The 25,692-nt window shown below is 33.5% G+C and overlaps 1 protein-coding gene across 5 annotated transcripts in view; it reads right to left on the reverse strand.

Moving 5' to 3' along the window:
- zfh1 (Zn finger homeodomain 1) overlaps positions 1-25,692 on the reverse strand; it is a 557,667-nt gene that overhangs the window by 92,865 nt on the left and 439,110 nt on the right. Inside the window, exon 1 of one of the 5 annotated variants that reach the window (XM_072533087.1) lies at positions 16,290-16,416. The exons of 1 other annotated variant lie outside the window; for it this stretch is intronic. In XM_072533087.1, the coding sequence (XP_072389188.1) occupies positions 16,290-16,293 (4 nt within the window). In that variant the 5' untranslated portion in view covers positions 16,294-16,416. Of the gene's footprint in view, positions 1-1,582; positions 1,936-16,289; positions 16,417-25,692 lie in introns of those variants that run through there. 3 more of the 5 variants (XM_072533084.1, XM_072533085.1, XM_072533086.1) reach the window with 3 other exon arrangements.

Here is a 25,692-nt window from a genome sequence, read left to right on the forward strand (position 1 = left end):
AATTCATTTTCAAGATATAGATCGGACAAGTTTTTGACTAAAAAAATAGTAATAACAATACAAATGGCCAAAAAAATACACTGGAATTCCATAAAAAACATTTACAGTATAGTGTCCTAATTGAAACAGAACAACAAACTGAATTGTAAGCGATACACAAAAATTATTTACAACAATGGAAAGCGAGAAATTTTTTCACCAAAAAATAACAAAAAAGTGGTAAATATTAGATATATTGTAGTACAAATAACATTGTATCAATAACTGATTTTGGCAAACACGAAACGACAAATAATAAAGAAAATGTTCAGTAGTTCAAAGGTGACTAAAATATTGCAAGATTGGTTGGATTAAAAAAAATTCGCTTGACTTATTTTCCAGAAATTTATGCCTATTATTAGAAATTCATAAATGTATGGCAATATCTACTACTTTTCCTTAAAACAATTTGTGATTTAATGCATACATTCCAGTTATTTTGCATTACCAGAAAAATAAGTGTATTATACAGATATTTGGCACATTTTTGTAAGAATTTATTGTTTTAGAATAAATTTTAAGTAAAAAATACGAAAGAATTCTTTCTAGAAACTCAAAATATGCATTTCTACTAGTAATATCACAAAGCAATCAATTTTCTCGAAAATGTCTTTCGCCATAATTAAAATATAAAAGAAAAAATGACCTATCTGCGCAAATAAACTAATTAAGCACAATTAATATGAATCATACACACAAAAACAAGAAAATAGGTTAATTGATCCGATTTCATAAATATTTACAAACATATTCATTAAATTAATATGAATGATGGAGACAACTACACCGAACATTACTACATACCAGTTTTTCTATTCACAGCCATAGATTAGGAAGATAGCAAATTATCACCTGCCAATGAGCAGGTTGGTACAAGCGCCACCCACCAGCCCAATCAGACAAAAAGGAGAACAGGTGAGCGAGGTCACGTGTGCACAGGTAGAAAACCACCTGTACCGTACCGGCTCGAAAGAACCAATCGCATTAGTCGGTGTAGCGGTTTATATATTAGTTACCTGTGCAGGTGTGAATTATTGGCGTTTGAAAATTATTAGTGTGGGGAGTATGGGAAGTATCCATAAAAGGAGTAGGCCTGCCATGAATTTGCTGTGGTTGGTCGGAATTGACGAATATATAGAAACTAGTTCTTACTACATAGATGTATTAGAAAACAAGATGATTTAATGTATTGAAATACAGATAAGTGAAATAATAAGTTTTTTAACTAGTTTTAATAATGATATTATTATGGATGTAAATTGTTAGTATTGCAAATTGTAAGTATGAATGAAAATTGTTAGTTTTGTAAATATTAGATACTAATTTGCGGAATATATATAGAAAAATGCGGTGAAATAAATGTGGTAATTAAAAATTTCTTCAACGATATTTAAATGCGCGGAATTTAAATATGTTAATTATGTATTATTGAAATGAGTGGTCATATATTTACAAATAGAGGAAAACAAAAAGTCAAAGAACTATTGCAAAACTTTAAAACTAATTTAAATATTGGACACGCAACTCCAAACAGTGGAAATACCTGTGTGTGGGCTAACCCCTAAAGCAACTGACGTCATGGTCTCTCATCAATTGTTTACAAACAATCTTCTTTAAACGGAACAAAAGCAATAGGCAACAACAAAACACGTAAAAACTAAATCTCACCACTGATTAAGCACAGAACAAAAATAATAAAAGGCGATCTAGGCAGAACAATGGAACGTTTACTCACGTTGACAGGTGTTCCAGACATTGGCTAAACTCCACAGTCTATAGGAGTAACTGTCGTAACACCCAAACATGCTCTCACTACGCGCCACCATGGCAAACTAGAAACGAGAGCGACACGCTCTACGGATGAGAGCTACGTAACTATGTTTTGATCAGGAGCATCTCCATCCATCCCTACTCTGCTTCGGTGTGTGTGAGTGTGTGCCGCTCCCCCCACCGATCAGAATCCGTAGGCGCGCGCCTACTACGATTCCTACCTACCTACATTCGCCGTAGCGTACTCGTCCGTATTCGTACAGTTCACGGTGTCGGCTATCGCAGATGGCGGACGCTGCCTACTACATGGGATGGACAGCCGATTGCGATTTGCGAGATGTTGATAATGCCTTGATGATATGCTGTTGATGCTTTTTTGTTGATTGTTGATTTAGAAGGATCATTTTGTTTTATTCGATTTAACAAACACACTGGCGGGGATTAATCGGAGGCATATCTTTGATTGAATGCGTTATTGATTGGAAACTAAGATTAAATATTCACTTGAGAGCAATTTATAAAAGACGACTATAATGATTTAGGTTAATATGTTTACTATTATTAGGAAGAAACGGATAATAATTCTATTAGAGGAAAATTGCCTTTTTTTTAAATACTATTAAAAAATTACGTAATTAATTCTAGGCACTATTTTTAAATTTTAGGTTTTCTTGGACACTTTGCGTATAGTAAAAAGACTCAGCAATAAAAAAATACAAAAGGAAATAGGTAGCAAACCCATTTACGGCCAAAGGTGCGTAAACGCAACTTTTATTGTTAATTTTTTTGGCCCGAAAATAATTTTTTTAATGTTCTCTTTTTATTGAAGTAACATCTCAATAGATTGAGGTATATAGTATCATTTTTCTTTTGATAAAAATATTACTTTTTAAATATTTTAAGATTATTATAATTTTGCATAATTTAATGATTTATGCACATCTTCATACAAAAAATTTTTCCGATCCTAATTATAAACTTAATTCATATTTTGTATTCTATAATTATAAAAATATGTTGAAATTTTTATTATTCTAAAAACTTATTCATTCATACTTTAAAAATAAGGTCTATAATTGCATGTTTATACGATGGATTCGTATACGCACCTTTGGCCGAAACCATATTATATTTTTTTCGTAGACTAAACAATCTGAAATTACGATCTCGTCAATAGTCAATACTATTATATTTGCTTTTTTCTTGACTTAAATCAGTTTGAAAGTTTTCTTGTGTTTATTTGTTTTATATTCCATATAAGTTGAAATAAGGTAAGCTAAATTATTATCATATGAATGCGTGTATATAGTAGTAGTATACATATTTTTAGTAGTGCATGTTTTTGTTTATTTTAGTAAATTCTCGAAATAGGTAATGAAGAGGGCACTAATTACTAAAGAGTTAATGGCTTTGTTAGAAGAAGACTCAGACTGTGAAAATGCTGACTCACTTGATGTGGTTTATGTGCCGCCGGAAACAGATGAAATTTCCGATGTAGAAGACATTGATGATAATATTATTGGTACAGAAGGAATAAAAACAGATATTGCAGGTATATATGAAATACAAGTGAATGGGAATTCTGATGATGATATTCCTCTGAACCACAGATCAAAACGTCCAAAGAAAGAACCAGGCAAAAATAATAAATACAAATTTGTCCCAAGTTGGTTAAAAACAGATACTCCTTCGTACTCAGCAGTAATTCATCATCAGTCTGATCGATATTTAGAAAATATAAAAGCCAACCATGGAGGCAAGTCACATTGAAGTTTTTTTACTCTTTTTTGATAAAGAAGTAAGTGAGAGCATTCGATATTTTACAAATATTTATGCATCGCAGAATAACCGCCACAGATTTAAAAAAATTTATTGGCATATGTATATTATCTGGTTATCACAGTCTGCCTTAACTTGATATGTATTGGTCGAAGGATGAGGGTAAAGAAGTGCACATTGTAAGAGAAAGCATGAGCCGACATAGATTTCGTTCAATCAAACAGAACATACATTTGTCAGATAACACCTTACTGAATAAAAATGATAAATTTGCAAAATTGTCACCAATTTTTGAAATAATTAACCGAAAGCTTGCACAATTTGGAGTCTTTGCAAAAAATCTTTCCATTGACGAGGAAATGGTTCCATATTTCGGGCGACATTCGTGCAAAATGGCCACATTGTAAAAAGAGACGATAATAGTGCAAGAAGAAAATGTCGGATGTGCAAAAGTAATAATATTTATTTATGTAAAAAGTGTACAGTGCATCTACACCCCGAATGTTTCGAAAATTTTTATCTTAAAATTTAATTTACAGTTAAGATACAATATGTTCCTTTTTTAAAAATTGTATGCGTATTCGGCCAAAGGTGCGTATACGCACCCACCTGTTTTTCCTTTCATGAGAAAAAAAAATTCTTTTTGGTTGTAAATTAGTCTTAATTTATGTGTTTTTAATCCAATCTAATAAATCAATTGTCAAATTTCTCTTTGTTTATTGTCTCGGCCCTTAATGGGTTAAAAAAAAGGTTTTCCACTTCATATTGGAGGCATAGGGGTACCGTTTACAATGTAAAATTTCAAAATAAATTAAGTTATTTTGGGTTTTTTGGATTAAAACTGTTTATTTATGAAAATGACATAATAAGGTACTTTGGCTTAAATGAATTAAAAATATAGTTTTCTAAGAATATCATACAATACATCTATTTATCAGAGCAAAGGTATGTAGATCCATTTAATTATCGGAAAACAAGAAAAAAAGGAAAAAAATAATATACATGTACAAAAATTAAATAGACATACCTAGTTTATTAAAAGAAATAATAGTAACTTAAACAAATATACCCAGATTGATTTGTTATATTGCCTATTTTCTCACATTTAATTCTGCAAAACCGTCAATTAGTTTGTAATAATTAATAAAGTTACTTAATAACTCTTTCTATATAAATAGTCTAGGCGGGATCTGTTTTGGATTTTACATTTTCCATAGGAAGCTATTTTTTTGCTGGAATCCCTTCAGGATGTGCCCAATATCGATAATCACGATATGCGCCAGTCGCAAACCCTGTGCTAAATTTTTCATTTAACAAAATCTGAAAACAATTGAAAATTTCTCATTTTTTTGCTCCTATTTTCGTTTATAATTCGGAAAATATTGATCCTAGAGAAAAAATTATAACAAGGTAAAAGTTTCGTTATTCAAATTTACACAATACTTCGTTAGCTAGAAATTGAAAATTTAATGTTTATTGTTGAAAAAATAGCAATAATTGGAAAAAAAATTACAAAAAAATGAAGTTTACATGTTTTCGACTTTCTAAACTTGACTTAAAAGCTCCATATTCGGCCTAGAAAAACCTTTTAATATGTTTAAAACGTATGCTAACTTTTGTTAAGATAGGTCTGATAGGTTTTGCATAATAATTTTGCTACTCAGCCTACTGGAAAAAAATCGCAAATTTTCAAATTTATAGTAGGCCCTAACTAAGGCCCTCAGATAGTTGCAAATTTTTTTAAACATAAAGCAAGGCTCAAACTTTCAAACGCTTTTTGTAAAATTCAAATCGGTTCTCTAGGAATTTTTTAAAGTTTTAAACATTATATATTAGGCTTATAAACAAATTGAATAACTTTACGAGCTTTAAACATATCAATTTAAAAATTTATACACTTAAAGAACATTAAAAGTTGCTTCTTTAAAAAAAAAGTTACATTCGGCGTACTGGTTGCCGAGATATTGAAGGTCAAAGTTGGCATACATTTGCTGTGTAACCATAAGTGATAGAGGGCTCGTTTTTAAACAAATACCCTCGTCTTGTCAAGTACTTTTTATATAAAAAGTTTTACGTAATGCGCTTCATGGCAACATCCATAAAAAAGACAAATAAAAAACCGTTTTCGCGTAAAATGTCGCTCGGAATGCATCAGAGGTGGTGGTGGGGGACATTCACTCGAAATGTGAATCGGCGAGTTCAAAATCATAGCGCGCGCTAAAAATTGCATTATCTCGGCTTCTTGTTAACCAATTTTGCTCTTTTTTTTTTGAATCGATGTCTTGAACAACAGGGATTTCAAATATCATATTTTCAAATACCATTTTTAATTGCAAATTGGGAAATTTGCAATAAACAATGGTATGCTAAACAAGTAATTGCATTTTTTCTTCATGCATTTTTTTTGAGCTTGCAATTTATACATTGAAATAAATTGATACTTTTAGTAAACAAATATGTATTTATAAATTGTTAATAAATAATTTAAATTGTTAAAACAAAGGCGAACGAAAAAAAATTTTTTTTTTCATAAATAAACTTTATTTTGACTCAATCTTCAATAAGTCTTTTTGTTTTATTGGAAGGACAAGAATCTTCAGGTCTTATTTCTTCCTCAAAACCTTCATTTTCCATTTCAATATCTTCATCCTCGATCTGTAAATTTAATGTTTCTTCTCCTTCATCTGTAGCTTTATCTTGTGCCTCTAGAAAATCTAAGGAATCCATCGACTCCATATCTCGTTCAACTTCTTCCAATATTTTACTGTGTTCAATATTTTTACAAGTCTGACCATTGCAGTGAAGACAATAGTCAGAACATTTGACACCATGTTTGATGCAACTGCGTGTTTTTGTACAAAGTTTTTTACATTTGAAACATTAGCACAGGTTTTAAACATATTAAAAAGTTTTTCTAGGCGGAATATGGAGCTTGTAAGTCAAGTTTAGAAAGTCGAAAACATTTAAAGGATTAACTTTATTTTTTTGTACTTTTTTTTCCAATTATTGCTATTTGTTCAACAATAAACATTAAATTTTCAATTTCTAGCTAACGAAATATTGTGTAAAATTGAATAACGAAACTTTTAACTTCATATAATTTTTTCTCTAGGATCAATATTTTCCGAATTATAAACGAAAATAGGAGCAAAAAATGAGAAATTTTCAATTTTTTCAGATTTTGTTAAATAAAAAATTTAGCACAGGGTTTGCGACTGGCGCATATCGTGATTATCGATACTGGGCACATCCTGAAGGGATTCCAGCAAAAAAATAGCTTCCTATGGAAAATGTCCATTATGGTCTGAATTTCTACAGATCCCGCCTAGTCTAAAAGTAATAATAAACTGTTTAATTTTTTAATTTATTCATAATTGTGTTAAGTTTGGAAATGTGGCAATACTATTATATATTATTATATTATATATATTAGAGTGGGTGATCGTCAAACCCAGAAATTCCCGATACAACGTGGAGTACGCCAGGGGGACACCATATCGCCGAAACTGTTCACTACGCTTTTGGAATATATATGTAAAAGGGCAAAACTGACCGACAAGGGCATAAACATAAACGGAGAAAAGCTTAGCCATCTAAGGTTTGCAGATGATATTGTACTAATAGCTGATAGGATAGATGAGGCCAAAGAACTTTTAAATCAGCTCTACCTTTCCTCGCTAGAAGGGGGATTGAAAATAAATATATCTAAAACCCAGATGATGACAAATCTTGTAGTCAGCGAAGATATATGCGTAGGAACAAGATCCATAGACCAGGTAATGGCCTATAAATACCTAGGTCATGAGATTCGCATAGGAAAAGATAACCAAACCGTTGAGCTTCTCCGTCGTATAAGACTGACTTGGGCAGCCTTCGGCAAGCTGAACCATATTTTCAAATCGTCTGATATACCAATATGCCTTAAAAGAAAAACGTTTAATCAGTGTGTTTTGCCAGTGTTAACTTACGGTGCCGAAACGTTGACCATGACAAGGAGAACAGTTCAAAAGATCCGTGTGTGTCAAAGGGCGATGGAGCGTGCTATGTTGGGCGTTTCACTACGAGACAAGATCCCAAATCGCCAGCTACGACAAAGAACAGGAGTGGCTGATGCAGTAGAGAGAGTAGCAACACTGAAATGGAACTGGGCAGGTCACGTGGCTCGAATGACAGATAATAGATGGACAAAGCGGATACTGGAATGGAGACCAAGAGATGATGCCTACCGAAGCAGAGGTCGTCCACCAACACGTTGGACTGACGATCTAAAACGTTGTCATAGGAATTGGATGCAAGAGGCACAAGATCGAAATAGATGGAAAATTATGAGGGAGATCTATGTCCAGCAGTGGATAAGCGAAGATTGAATGATGATTATATATTATATAGGTATAACGGCCCTACAGGCCTTGCAGGTCCCTGGCTTCTAAAAACTTGGTTATTTCCCTCCATTTTTTTCGGTCCCTTGCTTTCTCTCTTCAATTTCTCATGCCTATTTCTGACAAATCTTGCTTTACAGCCAATTCTTATTTCCCTCAAGTTCCTCTTGTTGGTCTGTATTTAATAGATCTTCGAAATATTCCGCCCATCTGTTTAATTTTTCTGTTGTTTCACCTAGAAGTAAGTCTTCTTTGTTTCTGGAATACTATGGAGTATTCGTTGTAGTTTCTCTGGATTTCTTAACTTCTTGGTAGAAATTCTATGCAATAATATTATTTCCGCAAATAAATGACTACATGGATATTGATACAGGTTAAATAATATTTTCTTTACTTTTAAAAGTCTTAAATTGTAATATATACTTAATTTTTCAGTTCTGCTTGATTTAAATATTGTTATTGTCGTTTTAATTCCTCTATTGAAGAGTCTCTAACACTACTTTCACGAAAAATTGTTTTGAATGTATTGTTAATAGTTTTATATCCCTCCGATCTTTATGCGATCAGTAAAGAATCGCACACAACAACAAAATTAGCTTTAAAATGTTGTTTGAGGCATTTATTTTCTCTAAAATCTTTCCCCACATACTAAGTACCAGTACATACTCAAATGTATTAAGCTTTTTATGTGATTTGGCAGCTTATGACCTTTTTAATGGGTTTTCATATTTGTTTGAGGAAAAATGCCGTACACAATGTTTAATTTCTTCATAATTTTCCTTTAAACATTTCACAGCATCGGAAAGAGCAGACCACCTGGTGTCACAAATAGGTTTAATACTCAAGTGCTTCCCTGTACAAAATTTTTGTAATGCATTCCACCTATGTGTAGGACTTGAAAAAAAAAATACGTACAATTCCTGAGCGATATTGAAAAAAGTACAAATTTTCATTTTCCATGAAAATTTCGACAGTAGCATTTCCAATTAAATTCAAGAATTATTGGCGCATGGTATGAAATGGGCAAGTAAATATGTTTTATTCTGGATTGGAGTCCTTAATATTTACCTAACATATTTAACGCATTATCATAACGGTGTTCCCGACAATTTATGATCGAGTTAATGTGGTCACTGGAGTTTTCATACTCTGACAATTTTTTATGTACATTTTTCCAATTATGATAAGCATGGGAACGCTTGTCCAACCTTGTCGACTTTATCAATCATATTCCGGTCACTTTCACAACCAGAATATTTAACGTGAGCCCATTTAAAACACATCACCCATTGTTTGCCTCTGACATATTCAGGATATGGAGTTTCGCAAAAAGTACAAACTGCATCTTCTTCATAATTTTCTACCAGATCATCTACTTCTACATCTTGATCATCTACTTCAGGGGCCGAATCTAAAGATGAAGAACTGCTGGATCCTATTTTACGTTTATTTTTTTTCTTTGGCCACTGACAATTTCTTTTTTTTTGTTGGGCAGATTTAGTTTTTTTTGTTTATTTGTTTTTGAATTATTTACCTTTCCTTTAACGCCAGAAGTTGAAGATATTCTCTTTTTTTCAATACAGCTCTGTAATTCATCTTTATATGGAGTGTTTGTTACAATGAAACTGTACTCTTTTTTTTTAGGATATTTTTGGAAGCTGTTCATTCTTATAAAATTGCTTTTCCTCTACTGCTTCTTCATCTACTATTTCTTTATTCATTGTTTCCTCTTCCACTGCTTCTTCATTAACTGTTTGTTCGTCTACTCTTTCTTCGACTGTTTTTTGCATTTCTGCGACAAAATCACATTGTTTGAATCCGTTTCTGTTGGGGGAGAAACATATGTAAAAGCAACTCCAAAATTTCTGATCCAGATGAAAAAAAAAATAATGTTTTTTACGTCTTCCAAATACCAGAACATTCTTAATAGGTAAAATAAATTGTCGTAAACATAAATGAGAGCCTAAACATTAGAAAATATGTAGCAAACACTTTTTCGTGTCTGATTATGAAGATAAAAACTCAATAGATTTGTAATGAGTTAATGCCTGAAGTATATTATATATCAGATATATTATATAAAAACTGGAAAGGTGCTAGCAGTTCATAAAAAAGATGTCCCTATAAGTGAATAATTACCGTCTAATAACAATTTCTTCGGTATTTTCAAAAATCTTTGAATACAGCTATTTACAAAAACTTAATTCATTTTCACAGATTAATAATGTAATTGTTAGTAACCAACATGGTTTCCAGTCTAAAAAATCTAATTCATTCCTTTTATGATACTCTCACAAGATTAATTTCTGCGACAAAATCACATTCTTTGAATACGTTTCTGTTGGGGGAGAAACATATGTAAAAGCAACTCCAAAATTTCTGATCTAGATGAAAACAAAATAATGTTTTTTACGTCTTCCAAATACCAGAACATTCTTAATAGGTAAAATAAATTGTAGTAAACATAAATGAGAGCCTAAACATAAGAAAATATGTAGCAAACAATTTCTCGTGTCTGATTAAGAAGATAAAAACTCAATAGAATGGGTTAACGCCTGAAGTATATTATATATCAGATATATTATATAAAAACTGGAAAGGTGCTAGCAGTTCATAAAAAAGGTGTCCCTAAACAAGTGAATAATTACCGTCCAATAACAATTTCTTCGGTATTTTCAAAAATCTGTGAATACAGCTATTTACAAAAACTTAATTCATTTTTACAGATAAATAATGTAATTGTTAGTAACCAACATGGTTTCCAGTCTAAAAAATCTAATCCATTCCTTTTATGATACTCTCACAAGTTTAATAGATGAAGGAGAGAGTCCTGTTGGGATATTTTGTGATCTCAGTAAGACCTTCGACTGCGTCAATCACGAAATTTTAATTTATGAATTAAAAAATATGAGTATTCAAGGACGTACATTGAATTGGTTAACATCATATTTAACTGCACTTCGATAATATGTCAGCTTTAAAATCAAGGCTCAATTTTAGGACCCATTCTATTTCTTATTTACGTCAATGATGTTGTCTCGGTTAACTCAGATGGATATTTTACATTATTTGCGGATGATATAAATGCCATAATTAACGGATCTGAAACCTCTTTGGAGTCTAAAAGTGTAATCGTTTATTGTCAGACCTTTACACCTGGTTCTGTAATAATAACCTATTATTAAATACCCGAAAAACTCTTTTCATGCAGTTTCATAATAGGCAACTGAATTAATTTGAATACAAATAGTAATGATATAGAAAACGTTTCATCGGTAAAGTTCCTAGGACTTCATATAGATGAATGTCTTAATTGGAGAAAACATTGTGATGCACTTACCGCAAAATTAAACTCAGTAACTTTTTTGTGGGCCTGCGTAGCGCAAGCGGTAGGATGCTTGACTCGCAAGCCGGTGGTCCGGGGTTCGAATCCCACCGCCGGCAAGAACATCTAGACATTTTAAAAATGTCTATAGGCCCCAGGTCGACTCAGCCTGAATAAAAATGAGTACCTTGGGTAAAACCAGGGGTAATAATAGACGGTTGAAGCGTAGCACTGGCCATGTTACCTTCCTTGTATACCGTAGGCCCTAGATATAGCAGACTACCCTGCTATACTCCCAAAGCCGCGACAGCGGTATAAAACGGGAGACTATTATATATTATAACTTTTTTGTTTCGAAATTTAAAACAAGTTTTAATTAATAGTGCTTTATTATGCGCAGGCCGAATCCCGTGTAAGATACAGGATTTGTTTTTGGTGAACTAGTAGCCATATTAATGAAGTCTTTATTGCATAAAAAAGAATTATTGCTGGTGTCTCTCATAATACTAGATGCAGACAATATTTTCAAAAATTCAACATACTGCCCTTGGTCTGTCTATATATTCTGGAAAATTGTGTATTTGTATTTAATAACCTCGAAAATTTTAAAACCAATGGGCAAGTTCATAACTTAAAAACTAGATATAACGGTATCTTATTTGGCCTAATATGCAGGGGAAATATATATTTCAGGTCTCCTAGTATACTGATAGTGATACAAAGACTTTTTAATAGGCTACCAATGCATATAAAATTGTATAAGAGCATGACAAGCTTTAAACTAAATTTAAATGAATTTTTGACTGCACACATTTTCTTTCTAAGTAATGAAATTTAATTACCTAGGAGTAGAGATCACTAGTGACAGGGATATAAGAACAGAGACCACAAGGCAAGCATCAAAAGCGGCAAGAGTAAGTGGTTGCCTCCGAGAAACCATATGGAGAATCAAATATCTGACCACGGAAAGCAAAATGAAAGTATACAAGACAACAGTAAGACCAATCCTAACATATGCAGCGGTGACAAGCACCGATACAAGAAAGACGAAACAACAAATCAACAATATCGAAATGAAAGTATTAAGATCAATAGCGGGCATATCATTAAGAGACAGACAAACCAACAGAAGTATACGCGAACAATGCAAAATTCAAAATATTAACAGGTGGATAAAAACAAGAAAAAAAAAAACTGGAACGAAACCGAATAGGACCAGATAGATTAGCGAACATCTGTATACAAGCCGTATAGCAGAAGACCCGTTGGAAGGCCGCCAAAAAGGTGGAAAGATATTTAAGTACAGTTAACAACGACTGAAACAGAATAAGAGGCAGACAAACAGGAGTAATCCTAGCCGGAAGAAGAAGAAGAAGACATTTTCTATTCATTAAAGAATCTATTCATCTAGGATTCTATTCATCATTTAAAGAATTTTTTTAATTTTAAATATTACTCATTTTAAATAATTGATGGATTCGACCGTCATATAATGGGCAATCCTCTAAGCCCATTGCTATCAGATATTTTTATGGATCATCTAGAGACAAAGATTTCAAAACATCCCATATTCAAACAGTTTTTATATTGGTGGAGATACGTAGACGACGTACTGGTATGTTTCACAGGAACTAACAGGCAACTCGACCAATTTTTATCGTATATTAATTCTCTTCATAGTCATATTGAATTTACAATAGAAACAGAACAAAATCAATCCATAAATTTTTTAGATTTAAAAATTACCAGACTTAAAAACAAACATGACTTCTCCATATTTCATAAACCTACCCATACTGACACCACTATTCACAATTCATCATCCCATCCCACACAACATAAACTGGCAGCCTATCATAGTATGTTACATAGATTAACAGCAATTCCTATGTCAAAATACAATTTTGAGACACAATTAAATATCATTAAGCAAATAGCAGTAAACAATGGATACAACGAACAAACAATTAATAAAATGTTAAATCAAAAACTACACAAGAAAGCCCTGAACTTAGTATTTCCACCACCAGAGAAAAAACCCAGTACCTTCTGCTCGATTACATATACAGGCAAAATATCAACAAAAATAGCCAAACACATAAAAAAGAAAGGAATAACACCAGCTTTCAGAACAAATAACAACCTAGGCAAATATATTAAAAACAACAAGAGCCAACATAAAAAACACTTACACAGTGGTGTGTACAAACTTAAATGTGGCGACTGCCCAAAAACTTACATTGGTCAAACAGGTAGAAATTTTAATAAACGAATAGCAGAACATAAAAGGGCTTTCAATAATAGAAAAACAGATTCTACATACGCACTTCACCTTCTAGATCATAATCATTCTTTTAATGATGAATTTAAAATTCTACACATTCAAAATAAAGGCCTTAAGCTATCTTTGTTAGAATCTATGGAAATCAACAAATTAAAAAACACAGATATAATTCTGAATGACCAGCTTGAGACAAACAGTTCTCCCCTCCTCAACCTATTTCATTAGAGACTATAAAGTGTAAACCCATGCCAGAAACAGATCACTTGAGAAAGGCAATCAGCCGAAACAGCTGTAGTGATAAGAATTTAAAATAAATTTTGTGGAAGTTTTGAAAACAAAGTTTTCAGTGTTTTATTTGTTACATTACTCATTTTGTTGTAAGTTTGTTTAGTGTGTTAGTTTACTTTTGTTTGTTTTATTTAATTAACTGACCAATTCTACACAAACTTTGTTTGTCTAAGGAAATTATTTATTTATTTATTTTATTTATTAAGGAAAATCCATAATGTATGTTTATTTACGTATTTAATTTAAACCAAAACTAAGTAAACCTTCTAGCTACAGTATATTTATATTTATAACACTTGTTTTAAAATATTCTAAAATAGTGTTGTCAGTATTTGAGAGGATCTCCCCTAGGACAACTTTTTTTGAAACACTTAATTTGAATATTTAAAATGATTAAATAAAATAACCTTTACAGACGATGCCTGACCAGTGGGAAGACTGGGACTGGGGTTCGACGAATAATGCGTTGAGAAATGTACCTTATTTCTTTCGCGGCACGATAGATGGCGCATGGCTTCACAATTTTATTGAATGTACATCGTAGCTTGATAAAATTATAATTAATAAGGGAGGATCTTTAAATATTTGTTTATGCTGTTATTAAATAAATTTTTGCTTTTTGAAGTTAACGGATATTTTCTAATCAGTATTTTATATTCCTTTTATGTACATGACCGAGGAGAAACGCTACTTGGATTCCTATTCCAGAATAATTTATTCAACATGAACAGCTTCTTTCACAACAAAATGCACAGAAGATAGACCTGGAAAAGTCCAAACGGTAGAACAAGGAAAGAAATTGACTACATCATAAGTGACAAAAAACAAATAATTAAAGATGTAGCAATACTCAACAAGTTCACCACAAGCAGTGAAGACATAATGATACGAGTAAAAGTTTAAATTAACATAAAAAGAGAAACGAACATAATGATTAAAAATAAATCTCATGGTATCTCGGGAAAATAACAGCCTAAAAGTTCTACGTAGAAAAGTAACGAATGGGAAATTTGAAATTCACCTTGAATACCAATGATCACCTCCCCACAGTAAAGACACTCATTGAAAAATCTATAGAATACAACAAACTTCTTGTCCTCACTTTAATAGATTTTCATAAAGCGTTCGACACGATCGAAATAGACAGGCGAAAATGACAGCAGGATTGACCATAAGGACCGAAGAGGTCCTGAAAAAAGCTCTTGAGGGTGAAACAGCTGGAATAAAGGTAAATGGAGTTCCCATTAACAACATTAGATATGCGGACGACACTGTGATCTTAGCCGAAAACATTGAAGATCTTCAGAGAATGGTGACCAGAATAGCAGAGTATGGAAAAGAGTATGGTCTAACAATGAATGTCAAGTAGACGAAATTTATGAGAATATCGAAAACTCAAAGAAATAACGAGAATCTTCTAATAAACGAAACCAACGTCGAACAAGTGGACAAATATGCATACCTGGGAACAATGATTAACTCCATAAATGATTACAATCAGGAGATAAAAATAAGAATAGAAAAGGCTAGAGCAAATTTCAACAAAATGAGAAGAGTTCTATGTACCAGGGATTTAAAACTGGAACTAAGAGTTAGGTTGGCGAGGTGCTATGTTTTTTCGACTTTATTTTATGGAATGGAATCTTGGACCTTGAATGCGACATCAATGAAAAAACTGGAATCATTTGAGCTGTGGGTGTACAGAAGAATTCTGAAAATATCATGGACAGAACACGTCACAAACAAAGAGGTTCTGGGAAGGATGAATAAAGAAATGGAAATTTTAAATTCAATAAAAACAAGAAAATTAGAATATCTCGGACATATTACACGTGGAGAGAAATACACCTTGCTCCAACTGATTATGCAGGGAAAGATCCAAGGAAAGAGAAGCCTAGGGAGGCGTAGAATGTCATGGCTGCGCAACCTGAGAGAGTGGTACGGATGTACATCAAATGAACTTTTCAGAGCAGCCGTCTCAAAAGTCCGAATAGCTATGATGATTGCCGACCTCCGCCGCGGAGATGGCACGCGGCGGAACTGAACAGTCCATGTAGCAAAAATGCATGACTCACGATGGACGATCAAAATTACAAATTGGAGGCCAAGAGCAGACAAACGTAGTAGAGGAAAACCACCTACACGTTGGGCTGACGATATCAGGCGTATCACCAAAACTTTGCAAACAAAGAGCACAAAATCGCAAAGAATGGAGGAGTTTAGGGAGGCTTATGTCCAGCAGTGGACATGATAAATGAATGCTGGATGATATGGAATTAAGCCGCAATTGATTATAATGATTATTACAATTGATTTCACTTAGATATCCACAAGAAAACAGTTTCAGAAGCTTTTTAAACAACTGGTATAAAAGTTGTTTTTTATCAATTTAACGTATTATTATCGATATGCTAGTAATACTCACCCATTGATGAATTAACAAAATAAGTACTTTTTGTTAATCAGACGATGACGAACTAAGATAAGTGTCAAAACGGATAACTAAAACATATTTGTCGTGTTTGGTCACACGTGGTGTAACAAACTGTGGACATGAAACAATTCTGATTTTAGTTTAACTAAACTTTACCTTGAGAACTTTGGAAATATGTTTTTGTACGGAATATGCCAAATTACAAAGTTAATAGTACCTTATACATTTGGAAATTATATGAACTCTAGGTCATCGAGATAAGCTAATCATGGGCGGTACTTATAGAAATAAGAAGGATCCATTTTTTAATAGCGTAATATGTAGAAAAAAGATATTTATTAATTGAATAGTTCTGCTGAACAATGATGCAAGTGCCAAAATATTCCAGGAAACACAAGAAACTGCTTTTCTTCTTCTTCTTTCTCATCTTTTCCCCCTTCACCGCCGTACACCAATGCAAGTCTCACCACACTCTGGTATATCTTTCCTTTCAGCATTCCCCAATTTTTCATTCACAAAGTACAACGCTCAATCGCTTTCAGTTAAACCAACTAGTCTGTATCCGTGGGAAATTTCTTGATCTTGTATTCCATTTTTCATTATGTAGGAGCCAAAGTATTTAAATTCTCCCCTACCATATTTAAACGTCCCCAACGTTCCTCTTCCTCCCAACCACATATACTCTGTTTTCGAAACCTGTGTTGTACTCCTTTCTGGCACAAACCCAAACTGTTGTTTTCATATAGATGTCTCTCTCTTTAACCTTCGCTCTACAGTTCTCTCCCAAATTTTCATTGTGTGTGACATTAACTTTATTCCTCTATAGGTCTTACAGTTCTGAATGACCCCTTTATCTTTATACAATGATAGTATCACACCTTCTCTTCATGCATTGGGCATCCATTCTTCCTGATATATCCCACTCATCATTTGCCACAAAATATCAACCTTTCTCTCCTAGAGCCTTCCAAACTTTCACAGATATTCCGAATATCTTACTATTCTTCATCCTATTTAACGCCTAGACAACTTCATTTCTGGTTATCCCTAGTATTACATTCTCATTTGGGATCCCACATCCTCTGTCTCTTATCCGGTGTTTTTCATTTACCAACTTTCTAAAGTACTCATACCATCTTTGCTTTATTTCAACACCGGTCCTTAGCACTCTTCTATCCACACTCTTAATCTGTCGCACGTGGTTTAAGTCCTTTGGTGACTTGTCCCTTGCTTTAGCAATGCTATATAACCTTTTTATCCCCTCAGGTGTTTCCAACTCTTTATACAGCTGTGCAGACGATATTTAATTAGTAGTAACTACAGCTCGCTTTGTTTCGCTCTTTGTCACCTTGTATAAACTCTTATCTGCCTTTCTTTTAGACCTGTCATACCTTTTTCTAGTCTCTTTCTTCTTTCTAACATTCTGTTGTACTTCACAACATCAAGTTTCTTTCTCTCTAGGATTTATTAGAGCGAAAAATATAACATAATTTTTCGCATATAAAAATTGAACAGAAACTATGATCTGTTGTCATGAACTCCTGATCCCCAGAAGTAAAGAACTCATTTAGTAATAAGTGTTGCATGACAGGAATCATACGCTAGTTGTTATTTTACCTGTTAGACCTCAGCTCCAGAGTTCTTTCTTGATTTGGTCTTAATTGTTCAAACGTAAGCTCAACATATTTAAGGATGAAAGATTTTATTTCTGCCGAACCACTCTTTGACACCACATGATGCAAAACATCATATAAACTACGTTTTTCCCCTGGTCATGCTCCCCTGAGTCATAACATGAGAGTTGCCTCTGATAAAAGACATTAGTGTGCATGAGATTTGGCAAAGTAAAACCTGCTGAAGGTCTATGTAGAAAACTATATGTTCTCTAAGCTTGGTCTCCTCCTTATCATTTCTTACAGCCTTATAATAATAATTGTCATTTGTGTAATTTACTCTCAGTTTTTCATCGATAGCTCCAATGAGCTGAACATATAATTTGTCACAATAACTACATGTGTCAGATCTAGTAGACCAAACCTGAGCTCAAATTCACTAGTAAAAATTACACGGTAAACGTGAAGCTTTGCAGAATTCCCAGAGTACTTAATGCAAAATAATTCTCATATTTTTCTAATATTCAGATCGGGATCTTGAATACTGGTTTTCTTGACGAGGAAAAAAGTAATTCTGAGCCTTAATCTATTCTTTTTTTCACCAGGAAGCTTAAATTGATTGCCATGCAGGCTCTTACTGTCTAGCAGACAAATCTTCATTCGACGGCAATTTATATCTCCAATCTTGATGCAAGAAGCAAGAAACGATGTCTGTCTATTATAGTCCATATCACGAAAATCCTTGACCAGCTTGAACTCTTCCTCATATCTTCTGCAAATCATACAAAGTAATATAAATTGTGTTTTTTTCTTTATTGCAGCTTTAATTTCTTCTAACATAATATCTGGTCTTTTTTCAAATGGGCAGATATGACCTGCAAATTACTCTTTAACTTGTGCCGCGTCTATTATTTCCTCTGTGAAGTCCTATTTTCTTTGGATCAGTATTAGAAAAGTAAAAAATTCTAATTACCTCAGTAATATGGACAATTGTTCATATCAACGTGACTTGACAAAAGGTAAATATATTTTTCAAATAAACAAACACCTAGATAACAAAAGCAAAGAAGACTTTCGAAAAATATTTGGTTAATGTAGATTAAGAGGGGAAAATCAATTATTCAATTAACGTTATCAGGTCAAAGTAGGTATCTGTAGTTCTGGAACAAATTTTGATTGTATCTGTCTGAAAATTACTTTAAGTTTATTTATATAAGTATGTATTATCAATTAGTTTAGATTGTGAAAAACACAACGATCTTTTTTGATGATGATAAATTGAAATCAAAGACGTACGAGTAATAAATAATAATTTTGGAAACCTTCGGCAGTTTTTACGATATATGTATGATACATGTAGGAACAGAAACTTGTACCCGAAAAAATCACTGGTTTGACGATGAATGCAAAGACGCAACACAGAAAAAAAATGAAGCCTATGCAAAAATGCTTACCCGCCGAACTAGAACAAGTATAGAGAATTACCAGACAAAGAGAAGAGAAGAAAAGAAAATACACAGAATGAAGAAACGAAACCACTTAAAAAAGGAACTTCAATATATAGAAAACCTCAACAGAGAGAAAGAATTCAGAACATTCTATAAGAGAGTTAACATCAACAGAAAAGAATTTAAGGCAAACACAAATCAATGTAGAAGTTTAAATGGCGATCTCTTAACAACAAGAACAGACGTACTAAACCGATGGACGGAATATTTTAACCAGATACTTAATATAGAGGAAGAAGAAAACCCGGAAGACGAAAGCTGCGAGGTAAGCGGAGCAGACGAGAGGGAGGAGGATCCACCAACGATCCTGGAAGTTAAAGACGCTGTAAACAAACTAGCCAGAAACAAATCACCCGGAATAGATAATCTCCCAGCGGAATTATATAAAGAAGGTGGCCACGATATCATAATAGCCCTACAGCAGCTTATAAAAGAAATATGGATACAGAAGTCCCTTCCCAATGATTGGAATATTGGAATACTTTGCACCATACACAAAAAGGGTGATATCTTTGAATGCTCTAACTATCGAGGAATTACGCTCCTAAATGCGGCGTATAAAATATTCTCCAATATACTATGCCATCGTATGGCACCATATGCAGAGCGAATAATAGGACAATACCAGGCTGGTTTCAGAGGTGGTAAATCAACAATTCATCAGATTTCAACCCTAAGACAAATTCTAGAGAAAACACTGGAATACGGTGTAGACACGCACCACATATTTATAGACTACAAGGCAGCCTACGACTCTGTAAATAGAAGAGAATTGTTTAGAGCAATGATAGACCTAGGAGTACCAAATCGGTTGGTAAGTTTAACCAAACTAACCCTTGAAAAAGTTGAATGCAAAGTACGAATCCAGGGGGAACTCTCTGAACCTTTTAAAACAAATAACGGGCTACGTCAGGGAGACCCACTCTCCTGTATACTATTCAATCTAGCTCTGGAAAAAGTAATACGTACGTCACAAATCACAACTACCGGTTCAATATATAACAAATCTGTGCAAATCTTAGCATATGCTGATGATATCAATATTGTTGGGAGAACGGAAAACGCAGCACGAGAGGCGTGCGTAGCATTAAAGGAAGCGGCTACAAAAATGGGTTTAATAATAAACACCAACAAAACAAAATACATGAAAATAGGTACGCAACCACAAACACTACGGCCAATTGTTATAGAAAATGACGTCATCGAAGCAGTTAACGAATTTGTATACCTGGGAACGCTCGTCAATACTGAAAATGACACTACCGCAGAGATAAACCGCAGAATTTGCACGGCTAATAGATGCCATTTTGGGCTTAATCCCCTTTTTAAATCTACAGTTATATCAAGAAATACAAAAGTAAAACTCTACAAAACAAGAATACGCCCAGTCCTAACATATGGTTCAGAAACCTGGACTTTAACAAAAAGCAATGAAAACATGTTAGGATGTTTCGAAAGAAAAATACTAAGGCGCATCTATGGAGCGGTAAATGAAAATGGTGTCTGGAGAAGACGATACAACTTCGAACTATAGGATATACCAGGAACCAGATATCGTAAAACACATAAAGATAGGACGTCTGAGGTGGGTAGGCCATGTAATGCGGATGGAGCAAACCGACCCAGCTAGAAAAACGCTCCTTGATAGACCTATTGGTCAAAGAAGAAGAGGAAGACCCAGAACAAGATTCCTAGATAACATCGATGAACACATGAGAAATATCGAAATACGTGCTTGGCGGAGGAAGGCGATGGATAGGGACGACTGGAGAAAAATTCTTGGGGAGGCTAGGGGTTGTAGCCAGGTGGGAACCCACACAGGGTTGTAAAGCCAAAATGAATGAATGAATGTATGATACATGTCATATACAGACAACTATAAGATATCAGTTAAATTTTACTTTTCTGGCTCTTTCTTGTGCAATTTACTTTCGGAAATCGTGCTCAAAATTATTTTGAGTACGATTTCCGAAGTAAAGTCGAAATATCAAATAAACTTAATTTTAAAGTGAAATTGTGGCTTATTCGCAATAAAAATAGTAAATTGCACTATCTAGAATGTATCAAAATAAACAGAAAAATTGGCTAAATTTTGAGAGAGTCATCTTCTTCTTTTATATAGGCATATAATCTGCTTGTTTTTAAATGTGCCTCCAGTATATTATCATTCCAGTGTTTTCCTGGTTATCCTACTGATCGTCTTCTCACTGCGAAATAAGAACTATGAGAATTCGTTTTCTCACTCCTTCGTACTGACGCATTTTTACTACTCTGTCCTCGGTTGTTCTGTGTGTATAGTAAGTTCGTCTCACTCTACCCTTCTTTTAACTTAAGGTTGATCTGCACCCCCCAAAAGACAAACTCCAAATTCAAAAAATTTGAAAAAATTTGAGAAGGTATATGTGATGACTAGAAGTATTTTGACGACTTTTAAGCAAACTTCATGTTTTCGTTTTTGAAAAAACTCAAAAAAACTACTTTTTTCCAAGTATAAAGCGGGAAAACCAAACATAGGATTTTGGTAATTTTTTTACAGCATCAAGATATAATTATAAGAAATACTTATGAATTTTTTGAAAATTTTTGAATTTACAGTTTTGTTCCAATAGGAAAAAATAATATGTTTCGGCTTATAATAAAGTTACCGGTAAGAAACCGAAAATTTTTTTAATAACAACATATATAAAACTGTAAAAGTGGAAAATATTTGCAATAAAACGTTAAATATTTTTTCCTAAACATATGAAAAATCTCGTTAAACAAGAATGTTATTTCCCATGTCACATCTACATCTTATGTCTCTCCTCCTAGCGCTAGTTCTAAGTGGTTTTTTAATAATACTTCTGAGGATTTTTATTGTGTTTAACGTGATTTCTAGCGATATAGCTGCTCTTACTGTGTTGGGTAGGGACTTTGCAGGATAAGTCATTATTGTACAATTATTTTGTAAATTCTATTTTTAGCTTTTTCCTTATATTTATATTTTTCTATATTGTATCATTGCGACATATCGCACCTTTGTTTAAGGGAGGTAAAGGGAGTTAATGCAAAAACATGGAATTGATTCCAGTTTACTCCACTAAGCTCCTTCTACTCAAATCCGACTTTCATCTTCACGCTAGTGTCTTCTGTTAAATCGAGCAACCCAACTAGAGATTTGGTATCTAATCTAGGTGAAAACTTGGGTCGGGAACTGACGAGAGCGGGTGAAATGGTCTTCCGAAATGGGCGTTGTGCTATGGGTGACTTGTAAAAATTTCATCATAGAAGATGAAAGGCTATAGTGGATGCAGTGAAGACTTGCTTCGAGTTGTAAAGCCAGTTAAGAAGAAAAAACACCTTTATTTACCGTACTCTATTCACTTGTTTTCGACTTCCGATCCAAGCTTTCCAGCTTTATGTGGCTTAATAGAGTGATATCCAGATATTTCAACACTTCATATTCAATCACGGCAAATTTGTTTAATTTCTAATTTAACTGAACCATCACCGTGCTTCCTTCTTCTTCTTCTTTTAATGTAGACATAACTCTGTTTTTAAATGTGCCTCCAGTAAGTTGTCGTTACATCGTTGACGTGGTCTTCCTATTGATCGCTTTCCTATTGGAGAACTGTATTTTCGAGTTAGGTAATTTGTTTGTTTAGGTTAATCTTCTAAGCAAATTCCTAGTTATTTTAGAAAAGTAGTACCTCTATATATGCTTAAATATAAATAGTGCTGAGATGGGAATTAGTATAAAAGCAAAAAAATTAGATATATGCATAGAACAAGTAGAAAAATTTGGGAACTCTGATCAATGAAACTAATGATCATACTGCAGAAATAAACAGGCGAATAGAGATTGGCAGAACAACATTTATACGAATGAAAGCAACTTCTAACGTGCAGAAATCTTAATTTCTGTTCTATTAAAATATGAAATTTTGGGACTCATAATACCGGGAAAGTTTCAAAGAAGATCAGTCGGACGAAGGCAGAATTCTTGTTTAAAGAATCTACGTGATTAATATCAATGCAGATCGATTAATTTATTTAGAGCAGCAAGTTCAAAAACGAAAATAGCGATTATGATTGCCAAACTCCGTAAGGAGACCTCACTTAAAAAAAAAGACTCCAGTTGCGTATAAGAACGATATCTGCAGCAAATTTTTAATTACTCAATCGCAAGAGAACGTATCACCTTGTGCACATCTTCAGTTAACCTGTACATTACTAATTTTTCCTTAAGCCAATTAATAATAGTGAAATAATTGGAAGAGTTTATTTCAAAAACAACCAATCTCAATTTTATTGAATTTTTAACTGATATCTGATAGCAAATTATCATTTACACTGGTCAGAAACGTATCGTGACAAAAACCGCCTTAGTATTAACAGAGAACAACCGAACTGTGTGTTCGGTTATTCTATGGTATTAACATTATAGAGTTCTAAAAACGCTGTTTTTGCATAAACAACCAATGTTGACATCGGCAGTTTTTGCTATTAATGCACAATGTTTATGTTTGTTTTAGGGTAGCTTAAAAGTTACGAAGGTAATAACGTGCATATTTATAGTTTTGTTTATCATATTATATTATTGTTCAGTGTACAAGAAAAAATTATTATCGCTATCTTATCAAGAGTTAAGAGACCCCGAATCGAATGTTAAGTGGCCGGTTAAATGTAAAAAAAAGCCGACAAAAGGTATCGGTAGAAGCTTATGTTAACCATAAGGGCGTTGAAATGCCTGTCAGGCAAATTTACAGAAATATACTGCAGGTAAGAACTTTATCGGTCTAATAATATATTTACTCACATACAGACGTTTGATAATAGCTTATTTACTGCGTACTTAGTTAAAGAATACTTTCTTTGTTTCAGATATGTAAACGTTATCAGTGCTTCAAAAAAATTGGGCCTGAACAACGGACACTGATAATGGAAAAATTCAATTCCCTATCTTCAAAGAATGAGCAAGATTGCTACCCTTTTGGTCTTATTTCATTTCATAACGTAAATTAAAGAAGACCGCGACCTGACCATAATGCAGATGAAGACGACGGTCCTTCTTTTGATCATTCTGTAGCCTTTTATTATAAAGTTCGGAAAGATAAGGAAGAACACTGTTTTTTTGAGTTTCCATGGTATTGTCCTAGGTCAACTCAGGAGAATACAGGATTCTATTAAAACTTCTGGAATACCACTTTCCGACGGACGTGGAAAGCATGACAATAGGCCCTCTAAAACCCCAGTTGAAGTTCTATGCCTTATACGACAACACATTAAATCTTTCAGGGTCAGGCAGTCTCATTGCTCAAGGCGAGATAATCCTGACAAAGTGTTTTTACCTGAGGAGCTAAGGGTAAAAAAATGCACAAAATGGTTTTGCAGGAAATCTAAATTATCGTGTCATATTATGTTTATTATAATTTTTTACGAATGACTTTAATATTTCCTTTGGTGTGCCAAGAACAGACACTTGTTCAAGTTGTGATGAACTGATTTTAAAAATAAAAACCAGTAGTGATGAGATTATTAAAAATCAGTTGGCTGTTGGAAAAATAGTTGCATTAAAGAAGAGCCAATAAATTTACGGAATTAAAAACACATTATAAATTGAAAGCAAGAGCAGGTATGGCTATATCTTTTGACTTTGAACAAAAAACCTACCATTACCGCATATAACGACTAGCCAACTGCAATATTATGTATTTGGCATTCATGGTGGATGATTCAGGATGGAAGACCTAAAAAGAGATGGAAAGACGAAGTCGATGAGAATGCCAGGAACTGCCTGGGAACGCGTTCATGGAAAAGAACAGCGGTAAATCAAGATGATTTGAGAAGCCTGTTGAAGGAGGCTAAGGCCCGATTTGAGCTGTAGTGCCATTGGATGGATGGATGGTGGATGATTTAGCATCAATGTACGTTTATACTGAAGATATTGCAAAGAAAGGGTCGAACGATGTAACTTTTATGCTTTTGCATTATTTTAATCATAAAGATCTATCTAATAATCATTTAGTTATCTTTAGTGATGGATGTTCTAGCCAGAACAAAAACCATGTTATGGTTAATTTACAATATATGCTGGTGCATTCTTTAAAAATTTTAAAATAAAATAACCCACATATTCCTCATCAGGGGCCATTCCTTCCTTCCGAATGACCAGGACTTTGCCCTGATTGAGAAAAAAAAAGAGAATATGTAGTCCAGAAGTTCCAGAAGATTGGGATGAACTCATACGTCAATCAAGAGAAAAGCCATCTCCATTTAAGGTGGTTCATATGG

This window comes from Diabrotica undecimpunctata, chromosome 5 (genome assembly GCF_040954645.1).
Source record: "Diabrotica undecimpunctata isolate CICGRU chromosome 5, icDiaUnde3, whole genome shotgun sequence".
Lineage (NCBI taxonomy): Eukaryota > Metazoa > Arthropoda > Insecta > Coleoptera > Chrysomelidae > Diabrotica > Diabrotica undecimpunctata.